General features: G+C 45.0%; 1 protein-coding gene across 5 annotated transcripts in view; it reads right to left on the bottom strand.

The window, feature by feature from the left end:
• The window catches only part of LOC106561641 (contactin-1a), a 164364-nt gene that overhangs the window by 67659 nt on the left and 79650 nt on the right, over window positions 1-17055 (bottom strand). For all 5 annotated transcript variants that reach the window (XM_014125783.2, XM_014125784.2, XM_045688469.1 and 2 more), the window contains 2 exons: window positions 10929-11061; window positions 9127-9165 (listed from right to left, as the gene is read on the bottom strand). In XM_014125783.2, coding sequence (XP_013981258.1) covers window positions 9127-9165; window positions 10929-10986 — 97 coding nt within the window. In that variant the 5' untranslated portion in view covers window positions 10987-11061. The remainder of the gene's footprint in view (window positions 1-9126; window positions 9166-10928; window positions 11062-17055) is intronic.

The following is a 17055-nucleotide window of genomic DNA, read 5'->3' on the forward strand; positions in this document are numbered from 1 at the left end:
GAACGGTAAGGACAGGCTCATTGTAATTGCTGTGGCTGTAGGCTAGAGGAACGGTAAGGACAGGCTCATTATAATGGCTGTGGCTGTAGGCTAGAGGAACGGTAAGGACAGGGTCATCGTAATGGCTGTGGCTGTAGACTAGAGGAACGGTAAGGACAGGGTCATTGTAATGGCTGTGGCTGTAGACTAGAGGAACGGTAAGGACAGGGTCATTGTAATGGCTGTGGCTGTAGACTACACAACACTCACACAACACAACACTGACTTAACACAACACTCACTTAACACAATACAACACTCACACAGCACAACACAAAAGAGGTAGGGGTGTAAATAACATGAAGATGTCCTAGGGCCTCCCGAGTGGTGCAGTGGTCTAAGGCACTAGAGTGGTGCAGTGGTCTAAGGCACTAGAGTGGTGCAGTGGTCTAAGGTACTAGAGTGGTGCAGTGGTCTAAGGCACTAGAGTGGTGCAGTGGTCTAAGGCACTAGAGTGGTGCAGTGGTCTAAGGCACTAGAGTGGTGCAGTGGTCTAAGGCACTAGAGTGGTGCAGTGGTCTAAGGCACTAGAGTGGTGCAGTGGTCTAAGACACTAGAGTGGTGCAGTGGTCTAAGGCACTAGAGTGGTGCAGTGGTCTAAGGCACTAGAGTGGTGCAGTGGTCTAAGGCACTAGAGTGGTGCAGTGGTCTAAGGCACTAGAGTGGTGCAGTGGTCTAAGGTACTAGAGTGGTGCAGTGGTCTAAGGCACTAGAGTGGTGCAGTGGTCTAAGATACTAGAGTGGTGCAGTGGGCTAAGGCACTAGAGTGGTGCAGTGGTCTAAGGCACTAGAGTGGTGCAGTGGTCTAAGGCACTAGAGTGGTGCAGTGGGCTAAGGCACTAGAGTGGTGCAGTGGTCTAAGGCACTAGAGTGGTGCAGTGGTCTAAGGCACTAGAGTGGTGCAGTGGTCTAAGGCACTAGAGTGGTGCAGTGGTCTAAGATACTAGAGTGGTGCAGTGGTCTAAGGCACTAGAGTGGTGCAGTGGTCTAAGGCACTAGAGTGGTGCAGTGGTCTAAGGTACTAGAGTGGTGCAGTGGTCTAAGGCACTAGAGTGGTGCAGTGGTCTAAGGCACTAGAGTGGTGCAGTGGTCTAAGGTACTAGAGTGGTGCAGTGGTCTAAGGTACTAGAGTGGTGCAGTGGTCTAAGGCACTAGAGTGGTGCAGTGGTCTAAGGCACTAGAGTGGTGCAGTGGTCTAAGGTACTAGAGTGGTGCAGTGGTCTAAGGCACTAGAGTGGTGCAGTGGTCTAAGGCACTAGAGTGGTGCAGTGGTCTAAGGTACTAGAGTGGTGCAGTGGTCTAAGGCACTAGAGTGGTGCAGTGGTCTAAGGTACTAGAGTGGTGCAGTGGTCTAAGGCACTAGAGTGGTGCAGTGGTCTAAGGCACTAGAGTGGTGCAGTGGTCTAAGGCACTAGAGCAGCGTTAGCTGTGCCACTAGAGATCCTGGTTCTGTCGCAGCCGGCCGCAACCGGGAGACCCATGGGGCGCCGCACAATTGGCCCAGTGTCGTCCGGGTTAGGGGAGGGTTTGGCCGGCAGGGATGTCCTTGTCCCATCACGCACTAGTGACTCCTGTGGTGGGCCGGATGCAATGCCGGGTGCAATCAGTTGCAGTGATGGGACAAGACTAACTACCAATTGGATATCACGACATCGGGGTAAAAAAAAAAAAAGGTGTCCTTGGGCAGATGGTATACAAATAAAAAGCAAAGTTTGAAATGATTGTTTTAATCAAATATTATATCTGTTTGGGCTTCTTGCGGTCAATTTGCAGTCTACAAATTAGTATTATTGTATTTTATTTTATTATTCTTCATTGTTGGACATAAAACTGTAAAAACACCACGTCATCCCCCTTTTGTATATTTTCAGACAGGTAAATGTCATCCCTCTTTTGTATTTTTTATAGAAATGAGTTGTAGTTATGTTCTGGCCCCCCGACCATCCGCTTAAGAAGAAGTTGATGATCCATGTCCTAGGGTATACATGGATGCCTGCTGCCACCCAAACTGATTACCCATGGTCGAAATGACACCTCTCATCCAGGAGAGAGAGAACATGAGAGCTCGTGAAAACAGACAGAGAGAGGTAGAGAGACACAGGTAGAGAGATTATATTGAGGAGAGAATAAACAACACCTTCCATGCAGTGTCACAACAGCCTCTCCTTTAACAAAATGACATCTATTCCCAGTCACCCTTCTGACTGACTGTCACTGGTTGGTTAGTGAGGGAATGTGGTGGGGAATATATAAATAGTGTCCATCAGACCAGGGATCAAACTGAATTTTCTATATTTGCCTGGTACAATGGAACCAATGGAACAATCCCAAAAGTGCAAATCCTGTATCTGGCATTCCAGGCAGACAAAATCAAATGCTCAGATTTTTAAAGAAAGATTTCAAATACTATTTGAACCCAGGGATTCAGTGTAAGTAGAAATATAGTAGACAGCATGTGTCTGAAAGTGATTGATTGACTTATTTTATGTGTCACGTGGTTATGCCCATTTATGTACATCCTGTCCGGTCAGTTCTCATGCTATCGAGTGAGTGCTTATGTAACCTGATAGTGCAGCTGTTTTGGGTAAAGCATGTGTTTACAATAAAGCTGTCCTGGTGATTGATGTGTAGTGACCTTGTTGAACTGAAAGAAGATGTGAAACAGTTGCGAAATTTGGCAATTTCTGTTGTGAATTGGGGAGGCCTGTCACAAGTATCTTCGTCTTCTGACGATAATGCGAAATCGTCATCAGAAAAGGTAGACCAATACGCAGCAGGTGTGCAGTTGTTCATTTTGAACATTTAATGAAATCAACACGAATACAAAAACAACAAAACGAACGATAAACTGACAGTCTGCAAAGCATAGGCTCAACACAGAACAATCACCCACAAATCACACACACAAACACACCCTAATATATGGGACTCTCAATCAAAGGCAGATAGACAACACCTGCCTTCAACTGAGAGTCCCAACCCCAATTAACCAAACATAGAAACACACACACCAGACTAACCATAGAATACAAACACATAGACCATCAACCAAAAACCCGGAAATACTAAATCAAACACCCTTTACACAAACACACCACCCCAAACCACATAAAACAAATACCCTCTGCCACGTCCTGACCAAACTACAAAAACAATTAACCTTATACTGGCCAGGACGTGACAAGGCCTGAGTTTGAACATTTGAAACATTTGGGAATTTATGTAGTGAACTTATGGAGCTGCTGTTTAGGGAGCTTGTGAAATGAAAAAGTATTTTCCAGGTAGGTCTGCCTGAGTATAGTTAAGTAACTGATAGACTTGTCCTATTTGTATCCCCATACTCTTCCTGGGGTCCAGCAAAATTAAGGCAGTTTATACAATTTTAAAACATTACAATACATTCACAGATTTCACAATACACTGTGTGCCCTCAGGCCCATACTCCACCACTACCACATATCTACAGTACTAATTCCCTGTGTATGTATAGTGCGAATGTTATCGGTGTGTGTGTGTGTGTGTGTGTGTGTGTGTGTGTGTGTGTGTGTGTGTGTGTGTGTGTGTGTGTGTGCCAATGTTTGTGTTGCTTCACAGTCCCCGCTGTTCCATAAGGTGTTTTTTTATCTGTTTTTTGGCTTGCGCCAGTTACTTGGTGTGGAATAGAGTTCCATGTAGTCATGGCTCTATGTAGTACTGTCTGCCTCCCATAGTCTGTTCTGGACTTGCGGACTGTGAAGAGACCTCCGGTGGCATGTCTTGTGGGGTATGCATGGGTGTCCGAGCTGTGTGACAGTAGTTTAGACAGACAGCTACAACTCGGTGCATTCAACATGTCAATACCTCTCATAAATAAAAGTAGTGATGAAGTCAATCTCTCCTCCACCTTCAGCCAGGAGAGATTGACATGCATATTATTAATATTAGCTCTCTGTGTACATCCAAGGGCCAGCCGTGCTGCCCTGTTCTGAGCCAATTGCAATTTTCCTAAGTCCTTTTTTGTGGCACCTCACCACACGACTGAACAGTAGTCCAGGTGCAACAAAACTAGGGCCTGTAGGACCTGCCTTGTTGATAGTGTTGTTAGAAAGGTAGAGCAGTGCTTTATTATAGACAGACTTCTCCCCATCTTAGCTACTGTTGTATCATTATGTTTTGACCATGACAGTTTACAATCCAGGGTTACTCCAAGCAGTTTAGTCACCTCAACTTACTCAATTTCCACATTCTTTATTACAAGATTTAGTTGAGGTTTAGGGTTTAGTGAGTGTCCTATGACAAATCTGACACAGATAAACCACAGAAAACGACAGAAAACATGTATTTATTGTAAACACATGCTTTACCCAAAACAGCTGTACTATCAGGTTACATGAGCACTCACTCGATAGCGTGAGAACTGACCGGACAGGATGTACGTAAATGGGCATAACCACGTGACACATAAAATAGGTCAATCAATCTCTTTCAGACACATGCCGTCTACTATATTTATTGTAGTGTACATTGACAGCACATAATAAATGAAGAAATGCAGGTCTCTGACCCCGTCTATAGATAATTAGGAAGCGTCTTGTGTTTCCGTGACAGGAAGTAATCTTAGTGTGCGTGAAACTTTACAAATGCACAACAAAGGTGACCGGAGTATAAATGAATGTTAATAACGCTCAACAAGGGCTGTTATTTCTCTGTGTTCTTATTATTCAACCAGAAGCTGTGAAAACAACATATTCTGGTAATGTCCAGTGAATCACCTTTTTTTTCTCTGTACAATGGACAAACGTCTCTTTTTTAGCAGAAAATCTTAATCAGGAAAGATACTCTCTCTTCATGGCCAAGCTCTGCTCAACTTTCATTTCCTCAACTACAACTTGATGGACTGCAGGACTTCCAAACATAATACACTCATTCCATCTACAATAGCATAGCCAATGCATCCAGGAAGCTTCATTATTACCATTCCCTTTGCTACAGAGTAGACCTGCATACACAATGGCAACATAATGTCTGACAGTAAAATACTTTCTGAACCCTGACCCTAAATTAAAGTCCCCATCATTATCGTAATGTATTTGAAGCAGATCATCATGTGTTGTTGTAGATGCACATGGATTACCAGCGGCTACAGAAACCGCTACGGTTAAACATTAACATGACCCCCTGACGACGTTGCAATACACTTTGTCCTTTCCAGTCAATGACGACTAGAGAACATTCAGTCCTAAATAGTCCCATATCCCCTACGTAGTGCACTTCTGTTGACCAAAGCCCTTTGGAGAATAGGGGGACACAGGTCCCAGTCAGTGCCAGTCTGTTATCCCATCCTGACAGGCAGATATCATCTTACTGTTTCAATAACCACCACCCTTAGGGCCATGCAGCACTTGGGACTGAAGAGGACTGATTGGGGCCCAATGGTCTTGACATATTTCAAAATCAAATCAAATGTTATTTGTCACATGCGCCGAATACAACAGGTGAAATGTTTATTACAAGCCCTTAACTAACCATGCAGTTCAAGAAATAGAGTCGATAAAATATTCACTAAAGTAAAACATTTAATAAAAAGTAACAATAAAATAACAATAACGAGGCTATATACAGGGGGTACCGGTACCAAGTCAATGTGCTGGGGTACAGGTTAGTAATGAGGCTATATACAGGGGGGTACCGGTACCGAGTCAATGTGCTGGGGTACAGGCTAGTAATGAGGCTATATACAGGGGGTACCGGTACCAAGTCAATGTGCTGGGGTACAGGATAGTAATGAGGCTATATACAGGGGGTACCGGTACCAAGTCAATGTGCTGGGGTACAGGCTAGTAATGAGGCTATATACAGGGGGTACCGGTACCAAGTCAATGTGCTGGGGTACAGGATAGTAATGAGGCTATATACAGGGGGTACCGGTACCGAGTCAATGTGCTGGGGTACAGGCTAGTAATGAGGCTATATACAGGGGGTACCGGTACCGAGTCAATGTGCTGGGGTACAGGCTAGTAATGAGGCTATATACAGGGGGTACCGGTACCAAGTCAATGTGCTGGGGTACAGGTTAGTAATGAGGCTATATACAGGGGGTACCGGTACCGAGTCAATGTGCTGGGGTACAGGTTAGTAATGAGGCTATATACAGGGGGTACCGGTACCGAGTCAATGTGCTGGGGTACAGGCTAGTAATGAGGCTATATACAGGGGGTACCGGTACCGAGTCAATGTGCGGGGGTACAGGCTAGTAATGAGGCTATATACAGGGGGTACCGGTACCGAGTCAATGTGCTGGGGTACAGGTTAGTAATGAGGCTATATACAGGGGGTACCGGTACCGAGTCAATGTGCTGGGGTACAGGCTAGTAATGAGGCTATATACAGGGGGTACCGGTACCGAGTCAATGTGCTGGGGTACAGGTTAGTAATGAGGCTATATACAGGGGGGTACCGGTACCGAGTCAATGTGCGGGGGTACAGGCTAGTAATGAGGCTATATACAGGGGGTACCGGTACCAAGTCAATGTGCTGGGGTACAGGTTAGTAATGAGGCTATATACAGGGGGTACCGGTACCAAGTCAATGTGCTGGGGTACAGGTTAGTAATGAGGTTATATACAGGGGGTACCGGTACCGAGTCAATGTGCTGGGGTACAGGTTAGTAATGAGGCTATATACAGGGGGTACCGGTACCGAGTCAATGTGCGGGGTACAGGCTAGTAATGAGGCTATATACAGGGGGTACCGGTACCAAGTCAATGTGCTGGGGTACAGGTTAGTAATGAGGCTATATACAGGGGGTACCGGTACCGAGTCAATGTGCTGGGGTACAGGTTAGTAATGAGGCTATATACAGGGGGTACCGGTACCGAGTCAATGTGCTGGGGTACAGGTTAGTAATGAGGCTATATACAGGGGGTACCGGTACCGAGTCAATGTGCTGGGGTACAGGTTAGTAATGAGGCTATATACAGGGGGTACCGGTACCAAGTCAATGTGCTGGGGTACAGGTTAGTAATGAGGCTATATACAGGGGGTACCGGTACCAAGTCAATGTGCTGGGGTACAGGTTAGTAATGAGGCTATATACAGGGGGTACCGGTACCGAGTCAATGTGCGGGGGTACAGGATAGTAATGAGGCTATATACAGGGGGTACCGGTACCAAGTCAATGTGCTGGGGTACAGGTTAGTAATGAGGCTATATACAGGGGGTACCGGTACCAAGTCAATGTGCTGGGGTACAGGTTAGAGGTAATTTGTACATGTAGGTAGGGTTAAAGTGACTATGCATAGATAATAAACAGTGAGTAGCAGCAGTGTAAAACAAAAGGAGGGTGTCAATGTAAATAGTCCGGTGGCCATTTGATTAATTGTTCAGCAGACTTATGTCTTGGGGGTAGAAGCTGTTAAGGAGCCTTTTGGACCTAGACTTGGCACTCCGGTACCGCTTGCCATGCGGTAGCAGAGAGAACAGTCTTTGACTTGGGTGACTGGAGTCTTTGACAATTTTTTGGGCCTTCCTCTCACACAGCCTAGTATATAGGTCCTGGATGTCCTGTATGGCAGGAAGCTTGGCACCAGTGATGTACTGCGCCGTACACACTACATCGTTTGTGGGCTACATTATATGAGAGAGATTTGTATTTTTTTGTCCCAAGTGCAGAGTATCACAAAAAGCATTGCAATATTTTGGAGGGCCTGATTGATTTTGTACTACATCAGTTTTATCATTGTTTGTCAGAGCAGAGACTCACAAAAAACGAATTTCAAAATGAAGTAGGGACAAGAATATTTCCAGGTCAGTGAAGATAGATGCAGTAGGAAGTCCATACCATGTTTACAACCTAGTTAGCTCTTACAACTGTTTGTTCATTCCCTGTCTTCACATCTGCCAGCTACACTTTACATTTACAGTCATTTAGCAGACTCTCTTATCTGGAAAGCGAGTTAAAGTAGTGAATGCATACATTTCTTTTTCTTTTTTTTTTCCCCTACTGGTCCCCCGTGGGAATCAAACCCACAACCCTGGCATTGCAAACACCACACTCTACCAACTGAGCCACATGGGACTTTCACGTCTCATTGGCTGCAGATGTGACCGCATCCATATTAGGATGTCACCAGATTTCAGGCAAACTGAAATGAGTTTTGCCTGAAAACTGACGACTTCCTGATATGGATGGCGTTTGGCCACACTGGCAATGATCGAAGTTTCCTAAAACAAGCACAAGATCTCTCTAAAAATACAACTGTCCCCAGCTATGTTCTAATCTAGTAACTATCTATTAACAAGGTCTGGAGTGAGGGACACACAGGCTATGGTGTGTCTTCCATTGCTGTCTAAAAACATCCCAAAACAGAGGGTAATGTCAATTGCAGGACAACTAAATTACAAGTCAACTACAACTACAAAATACCATTCCGCAAAGATCAATCCAATGGAACGTCTCTGATCTTGGACTTCCTGGTCTTGACTTCTTGGTCTTTTTGGGCTAAGTGTCTAACAAAATGCTCTTTGACAGAATATTTTACTACCTGAACTTGACCAATAAGAACACAGATTTTCCTTTTCTGTTTCAAAACGTTTCACGCCTTACTAAACAGGACCCGGATGCAGCTGTCAGGCAAAGGAAGGGCTGTGTTTTGTTCTGACCCAGTGTATCTCAGAAGGCTCCTTGAATTGATGCCATAACAGTCATGAACTGATGTGGTATGATAAGCAGTCAGGATGGTGAGGAGCAACAGTCTGCCACCTAAAACATCTGTTGTGTTAAATTACTCTTCCAGTTCTGTCTTTCACATGAAATACTGACTTAAATACTCGTCCATTCACTCATGTCTCACAGATTCACAAAACATCTTGTGGTCTGGAGTCTAATGTTCATGGCACGCATGCTGTTCCCAACCAGCTGGTGGGGAAATACACTTGTAAACATATCAAGTCTCTTCTGAAGTATATACTGAACCCCATTTGAACAGTCAATCTGCATATTGCTGTATGTTACAGGATTCTGGTTATGGTGACATTGCAACATGTCCTCATTAGTCCAAACTGATCACACACACACACACACTCCATTGAGATGATCCATAGCGTTACCTGAGTAGAAGCCAGGTTCCCCTCCGAACACTGATGCATCTGGAGGAGAGGGAGGAGCAAGAGAAGAAGAAGAGCTGTGTCAACATATTCATTTAGAGAGGGAGGAGCAAGAGAAGAAGAGCTGTGTCAACATATTCATTTAGAGAGGGAGGAGCAAGAGAAGAAGAAGAGCTGTGTCAACATATTCATTTAGAGAGGGAGGAGCAAGAGAAGAAGAAGAGCTGTGTCAACATATTCATTTCGAGAGGGAGGAGCAAGAGAAGAAGAAGAGCTGTAACAACATATTCATTTAGAGAGGGAGGAGCAACAGGAGAAGAAGAGCTGTAACAACATATTCATTTCGAGAGGGAGGAGCAAGAGAAGAAGAAGAGCTGTAACAACATATTCATTTAGAGAGGGAGGAGCAACAGGAGAAGAAGAGCTGTAACAACATATTCATTTAGAGAGGGAGGAGCAACAGGAGAAGAAGAGCTGTAACAACATATTCATTTAGAGAGGGAGGAGTGACAGGAGGAGAAGAGCTGTAACAACATATTCATTTAGAGAGGGAGGAGAGACAGGAGGAGAAGAGCTGTTACAACATTACATTTACATTTTAGTCATTTAGCAGACACTCTTATCCAGAGCGACTTACAGTAGTGAATGCATACATTTCATTAAAAGAAAAATCTCCGTACTGGTCCCCCGTGGGAATCGAACCCACAACCCTGGCGCTGCAAACACCATGCTCTACCAACTGAGCTACACGGGACCATATTCATTTAGAAGATCCATTACATTGTTGGAAGCATCAGGAGTATCAGTGTGCTGGAGTTTCCCCTCGATTCCCCATATTCAACGATCACAATCCCTCATTAATCTAGCAGCAAGGTTAATACTGCAGTGAGTTCAACTTCTGTTGCTAACTTTGTCTTTCTCTCTATTTCTCAATCTTTCTCTCGTTCTCTTTCTGCGTGCATCAATTAATCAATCTATCAAGTTACACCAAGGGGTTAATTAAAGGTGACATTTCTAAACATTAGCTTCAGTGAGCGTTGAGTTCATTCGATGATGCCGCTCCCTTCATGTCTGTCCCTGTTGCAACATAGAGTATGTGGTAGTCATAGGGATTGGACATTGACCGCAGCCTTGTACTGAAGGCAACAGACTGGGGCCATTCGAACAATGACACAATGAGATGAGAGGCATCTCTGTCATCCTCAACACGCTCGTCTTAGCTTTGATGTGATGAACAAAAGATAGAAATCTGCACACTGTTGATCAACCCTGCAGTTTTATAGTGTAACGTTTCTAGCCGAAGGTCTTCGTCAGGCTCGAGTTGGATGTCACAACTTCCTCGTTGTTGATCCTCTGTTGCTGTGCTTTGGAAGAGGCAGGATGCCCACACACACACACGCACACACACACACGCACGCACGCACTCACGCACTCACGCACGCACACACACACACACACACACAGACACAGACACAGACACGCACACAGGTAAATGTCATCCCTCTTTTCTATCTTTTCAGACAGGTCATTTTCAGTCCTCTTTTCTATCTTTTCAGACAGGTTTATTTTCCAGCTGTAAGAATTGGTCAATTTAAGATACTACACCCGTAGTAGCCTTTTTCACATCATCGTGCCGGCATAAACCAAACTGTGCTAACTCTGACATGATATTTTATTTTCAGTGAAGTTCCAGCAACCACGGTGTAGGCATAACCAGGCCCGCCCAGTACAGCTTGGTTTGGCTCGGCTCGGGTACAGTCCAGTAGTGGGAAAAGCCCTGAGTGTGATTACCATATGATACTCACCAGAGGAAGTGAGAGTCAGGGAGAGGAGGCAGAGGAGGAGCACAGTGAAGTGCAGCATGTTGGTCTGTGTAGAACCCCCTGGAGGTGATGATTAGAACCAAGCTGGTGATGGAACATTAGCAGGATGTTTTTCCTGCAAGGCAGACAGAGAGTGGAGAGGCATAGTGAGTCATGGTACAACACATAATACCACTATAATGTGACATAACAGTACATATGTGTTTCTATTACTGGGAGCGTTCTGTGATGTAATATAATTAGTCTTCAAAGAGACGTCATCAACTTGATTTTAATTGCCGTAAGTAAGGTCAAGAAGGTATTAAAAAACATTGGGCAGCCATCCTCATAATAAACTTCTAAAGTCTAAACATAATGAGCAGTACATTTTGACCCCTTTTTAGTAGTGCTGTGATTGTGTAGTGACCGAGCAGTACAAACTTAAAGCAGTGACATTTCTCTAATTTAGCAGTTTAATCCACCAGACAGAGTGATGACATTCTCATTGGTCCGCCAAAACCAAACTACTGAGCATGGACATGAAGGATAAGCTTAAAGGAATATTCCAGTGCATCAAGCTGAATACGCTTGGCCTTGTTGGCATCAGGTCGAAATAGCTATTTCAGGTGACACAATAAACAGTTGAACAGGGTATGAGAACAAAACACTAGATGTCACTTGGCTGGCTCAATAGACCTGCTAGGTGCTACCTTGTCACACTGGAAGGCCAAGGATAGAAAGAAGAAGAGAGCCCAATGGGGACGAAGAAGATGAAGTTAGGTACGAACACATGAGGTATATCTAGCCTCCAATTTAGGGATGATATGAGTGAATTCATTGACTACGTTCCATACTCCAGCATTGCCCATATAATAAAACACAGGCACAGTACAGTACTAGTACCGTTTCCATTATTCACGTCATTGGCCCTGAACAACGGTAATGACCATGTCAGCCTCCTACACACCCCAGCAGGGGGGCAGCTCCACCAACAGGTTGACAACATCATGATTGAAAGGGCGACCGTTGTCACAAGCAACAACCCTCCCTGAGCGCTGTTTTAGCTGAGTGGGCACTCAAGACACTGCCCCCCAGACCAACAACAGAGACGAACTGGAGGGGATTTCATCTTCACTGCACTCGTATCAACCCATCGTCAAGGAAACACAATACGACAAGCAACAGCTGTTTCAGCAACACTCTAGAATGGTGGACCTCGGAGGCAGCGGAACAGAGGAATAGAACAGCGGAACGGCATCTTCCTGATGCTGCGTATCCCTGGAGACGTCTGCCATAGCGACAGATAGGCTCCAGGTAATGATGTTCACAACTACCCAGCAAACCAAAATTGGTTCTGGGAAAGTTCCCAGAACATTTGTAAGGTTGCGGCAAATCTCATAACACAAAAACTGTTGAATATAGAATGTTTGCAAAAAACATTTGCCTGATGTTACAAGAACGTTCCTAGAACACATTTAATATGTTCTTTAAAAGTTCCCAGAATGTTTCATTAGGTTGTGGGAACAGTCTGGTGAGAACATTGCGGGGACGTCACAAAAGATATGTTCCCAAAACACAAAAACTGTCCAGCTGTGTGGATGATTCTATAATGTTTCTTTTCAGTGCAAAAAACATTCACCTGATGTTACAAGAATGTTCCCAGAACACGTTGTATGTACTTTAAAAGGTTTCCAGAACATTTCTTTAGGTTGTGGGAACATTTTGGGGATATGACAAGATATAGGTTCCCAGAATATTTAATATGCTCAGTCATAAAATCTGATTTCAAACCCAACCCTAACATTAACCACAGTGCTAACCCTAATGCCTAACCCTAACCTTAAATTAAGACCAAAAAACACATTTCTGTTTTCATGAAATTTTACAATATAGCCAATTTTGACTTTGCAGCCGGCCTATCTAAAGGGAAATTACTCAGTTCTATCTTCAGGACAAAACTCATGACAATAACCGTCAACCTGCTGACATGAGTTGGAGGAATGGAGAGGTAACATAATAATCCTGAAACACTCTCTCTATCCCTCATCTAACCCTGACCAGGACTAAATGGGATTAACGGGTCTGATATGACAGGCTATGAATCACACAGATGCAGAGGATAAAAGTGTTACCCCTAGGATTGCGTTCAGCAGCGGTGGCAAGGAGACAGCGTGGGGGGAGGGGTATTGTCAATGGGCGTGATCATAAATGTTAGAGGGGGAGAGATAACTTCACAGATCTTCATTGTAAAGGGTTGAAACACTGTTTCCCATGCTTGTTCAATGAACCATAAACAATTAATGAACATGCACCTGTGGAACGGTCATTAAGACACTAACAGCTTACAGACGGTAGGCAATTAAGGTCACAGTTATGAAAACTTATGACACTAAAAAGAGGCCTTTCTACTGACTCTGAAAAACACCAAAAGAAAGATACCCAGGGTCCCTGCTCATCTGCGTGAACGTGCCTTAGGCATGCTGCAAGGAGGCATGATGACTGTAGATGTTGCCAGGGCAATAAATTGCAATGTCTGTACTGTGAGACGCCTAAGACAGCGCTACGGGGAGACAGGACGGACAGCTGATCGTCCTCGCAGTGGCAGACCACGTGTAACAACACCTGCACAGGATCGGTACATCCAAACATCACACCTGCGGGACAGGTACAGGATGGCAACAACAACTGCGTGAGTTACACCAGGAACGCACAAACCCTCCATCAGTGCTCACACTGTCTGCAATAGGCTGAGAGGGGCTGGACTGAGGGCTTGTAGGCCTGTTGTAAGGCAGGTCCTCACCAGACATCACCGGCAACAACGTCGCCTATGGGAACAAACCCACCGTCGCTGGACCAGACAGGACTGGCAAAAAGTGCTCTTCATTGACGAGTCGCGGTTTTGTCTCACCAGGGGTGATGGTCGGATTCGCGTTTATCGTCGAAGGAATGAGCGTTACACCGAGGCCTGTACTCCGGAGCGGAATCGATTTGGAGGTGGAGGGTCCATCATGGTCTGGGGCGGTGTGTCACAGCATCATCGGACTGAGCTTGTTGTCATTGCAGGCAATCTCAACGCTGTGCATTACAGGGAAGACATCCTCCTCCCTCGTGTGGTATCCTTCCTGCAAGCTCATCCTGACATGACCCTCCAGCATGACAATGCCACCAGCCATACTGCTCGTTCTGTGTGTGATTTCCTGCAAGACTGGAATGTCAGTGTTCTGCCATGGCCAGCGAAGAGCTCGGATCTCAATCCCATTGAGCACGTCTGGGACCTGTTGGATCGGAGGGTGAGGGCTAGGGCCAGGGACATTCCCCCCAGAAATGTCCGGGAACTTGCAGGTGCCTTGGTGGAAGAGTGGGGTAACATCTCACAGCATGAACAGGCAAATCTGGTGCAGTCCATGAGGAGGAGACGCACTGCAGTACTTAATGCAGCTGGTGGCCACACCAGATACTGACTGTTACTTTTGATTTTGACCCCCCCTTTGTTCAGTGACACATTATTCCATTTCTGTTAGTCACATGTCTGTGGAACTTGTTCAGTTTATGTCTCAGTTGTTGAATCTTGTTATGTTCATACAAATATTTACACATGTTAAGTTTCCTGAAAATAAACGCAGTTGATAGTGAGAAGACGTTTCCTTTTTTGCTGAGTTTAGATATATATTTTTTATATACACAGCTCCAAAAAATTAAGGGAACACTTAAACAACACAATGTAACTCCAAGTCAATCACACTTCTGTGAAATCAAACTGTCCACTTAGGAAGCAACACTGATTGACAATAAATTTCACATGCTGTTGTGCAAATGGAATAGACAACAGGTGGAAATGATAGGCAATTAGCAAGACACCCCCAATAAAGGAGTGGTTCAGCAGGTGGTGACCACAGACCACTTCTCAGTTCCTATGCTTCCTGGCTGATGTTTTGGTCACTTTTGAATGCTGGCGGTGATTTCACTCTAGTGGTAGCATGAGACGGAGTCTACAACCCACACAAGTGGCTCAGGTAGTGCAGCTCATCCAGGATGGCACATGAATGCGAGCTGTGGCAAGAAGGTTTGCTGTGTCTGTCAGCGTAGTGTCCAGAGCATGGAGGCGCTACCAGGAGACAGGCCAGTACATCAGGAGATGTGGAGGAGGCTGTAGGAGGGCAACAACCCAGCAGCAGGACCGCTACCTCCGCCTTTGTGCAAGGAGGAGCAGGAGGAGCACTGCCAGAGCCCTGCAAAATGACCTCCAGCAGGCCACAAATGTGCATGTGTCTGCTCAAACGGTCAGAAACAGACTCCATGAGGGTGGTATGAGGGCCCGACGTCCACAGGTGGGGGTTGTGCTTACAGCCCAACACCATGCAGGACGTTTGGCATTTGCCAGAGGACACCAAGATTGGCAAATTCAGCACTGGCGCCCTGTGCTCTTCACAGATGAAAGCAGGTTCACACTGAGCACATGTGACAGACGTGACAGAGTCTGGAGACGCCGTGGAGAACGTTCTGCTGCCTGCAACATCCTCCAGCATGACCAGTTTGGCGGTGGGTCAGTCATGGTGTGGGGTGGCATTTCTTTGGGGGGCCGCACAGCCCTCCATGTGCTCGCCAGAGGTAGCCTGACTGCCATTAGGTACCGAGATGAGATCCTGGGTTCCTCCTAATGCAAGACAATTCTAGACCTCATGTGGCTGGAGTGTGTCAGCAGTTCCTGCAAGAGGAAGGCATTGATGCTATGGACTGGCCCGCCCATTCCCCAGACCTGAATCCAATTGAGCACATCTGGGACATCATGTCTCGCTCCATCCACCAACGCCACGTTGCACCACAGACTGTCCAGGAGTTGGTGGATGCTTTAGTCCAGGTCTGGGAGGAGATCCCTCAGGAGACCATCCGCCACCTCATCAGGAGCATACCCAGGCGTTGTAGGGAGGTCATACAGGCACTTGGAGGCCACACACACTACTGAGCCTCATTTTGACTTGTTTTAAGGACATTACATCAAAGTTGGATCAGCCTGTAGTGTGGTTTTCCACTTTAATTTTGAGTGTGACTCCAAATCCAGACCTCCATGGGTTGATAAATTGGATTTCCATTGATTATTGTTGTATGATTTTGTTGTCAGCACATTCAACTATGTAAAGAAAAAAGTATTTAATAAGATTATTTCATTCATTCAGATCTAGGATGTGTTATTTTAGTGTTCCCTTTATTTTTTTGAGCAGTGTATATTATTTTTTCAAATCAAATCGTATTTTTATTTTTGGGGGAATTGGAGCCATGATTTAAATGAATATTTTGCACACACACACACACACACACACACACACACACACACACACACACACACACACACACACACACACACACACACACACACACTCTCTCTCCATTGAGATGATGACATAATTTCTTTACAGCTGGAGAAATGAAACAAAGAGGGGATTTCATCTTCACTGCACTCGTATCCTAGCAACACATTTCAAAGGGAGCAGTTGTGTGTTTGCAGGGACCTTTTGTGACTGTGAATAAAAACTATGCAAACACTAATTTAAGACCGGAACACCATTGGTGGAGACCTGGGCCTGTATTCATAAAGCATATCAGAGTAGCAGTGCTGATCTATGATCAGGTCCCCATGTCCATGTCATCTGATGTATTATGATCTGAAAGACTAAACTGATCCTACAGCCCCAGGTCATTAATTCCAGGCCCACTACAAAACATGATGATACAGTAAAAGGCTCTCAACAGCTAGTACAACAACCCAGAGACTCTCATACACTGCAAACAGCTGGGATCCTCATTTTTACAACATTATTAAGGTATGAATCATGAACGCATATTAAGAAGTGCACATACAGTTATCTTAATTTGATCACTCTGTTGTCACAGAGAATTTTCCTACGCAGCAGGAAATGATAATTATAGTGTATTTGAGGTTTAAAAAGGCTTTCAAATTTCAGACTTGATTTATCCTAACTAAAAATGTGTCAACCCCTATAAAAATATCCCTTAGTTATAATCAATATAATCATTCACATTTCCTGTTGCTGCAGGATTAATATCCTGCTGTGAGAAACTGGTCAAATTAAGATAGCACATCTGTAGGAGAGGATATGTAGTGCATCTTGTA

This window comes from Salmo salar, chromosome ssa10, assembly GCF_905237065.1.
Source record: "Salmo salar chromosome ssa10, Ssal_v3.1, whole genome shotgun sequence".
NCBI lineage: Eukaryota > Metazoa > Chordata > Actinopteri > Salmoniformes > Salmonidae > Salmo > Salmo salar.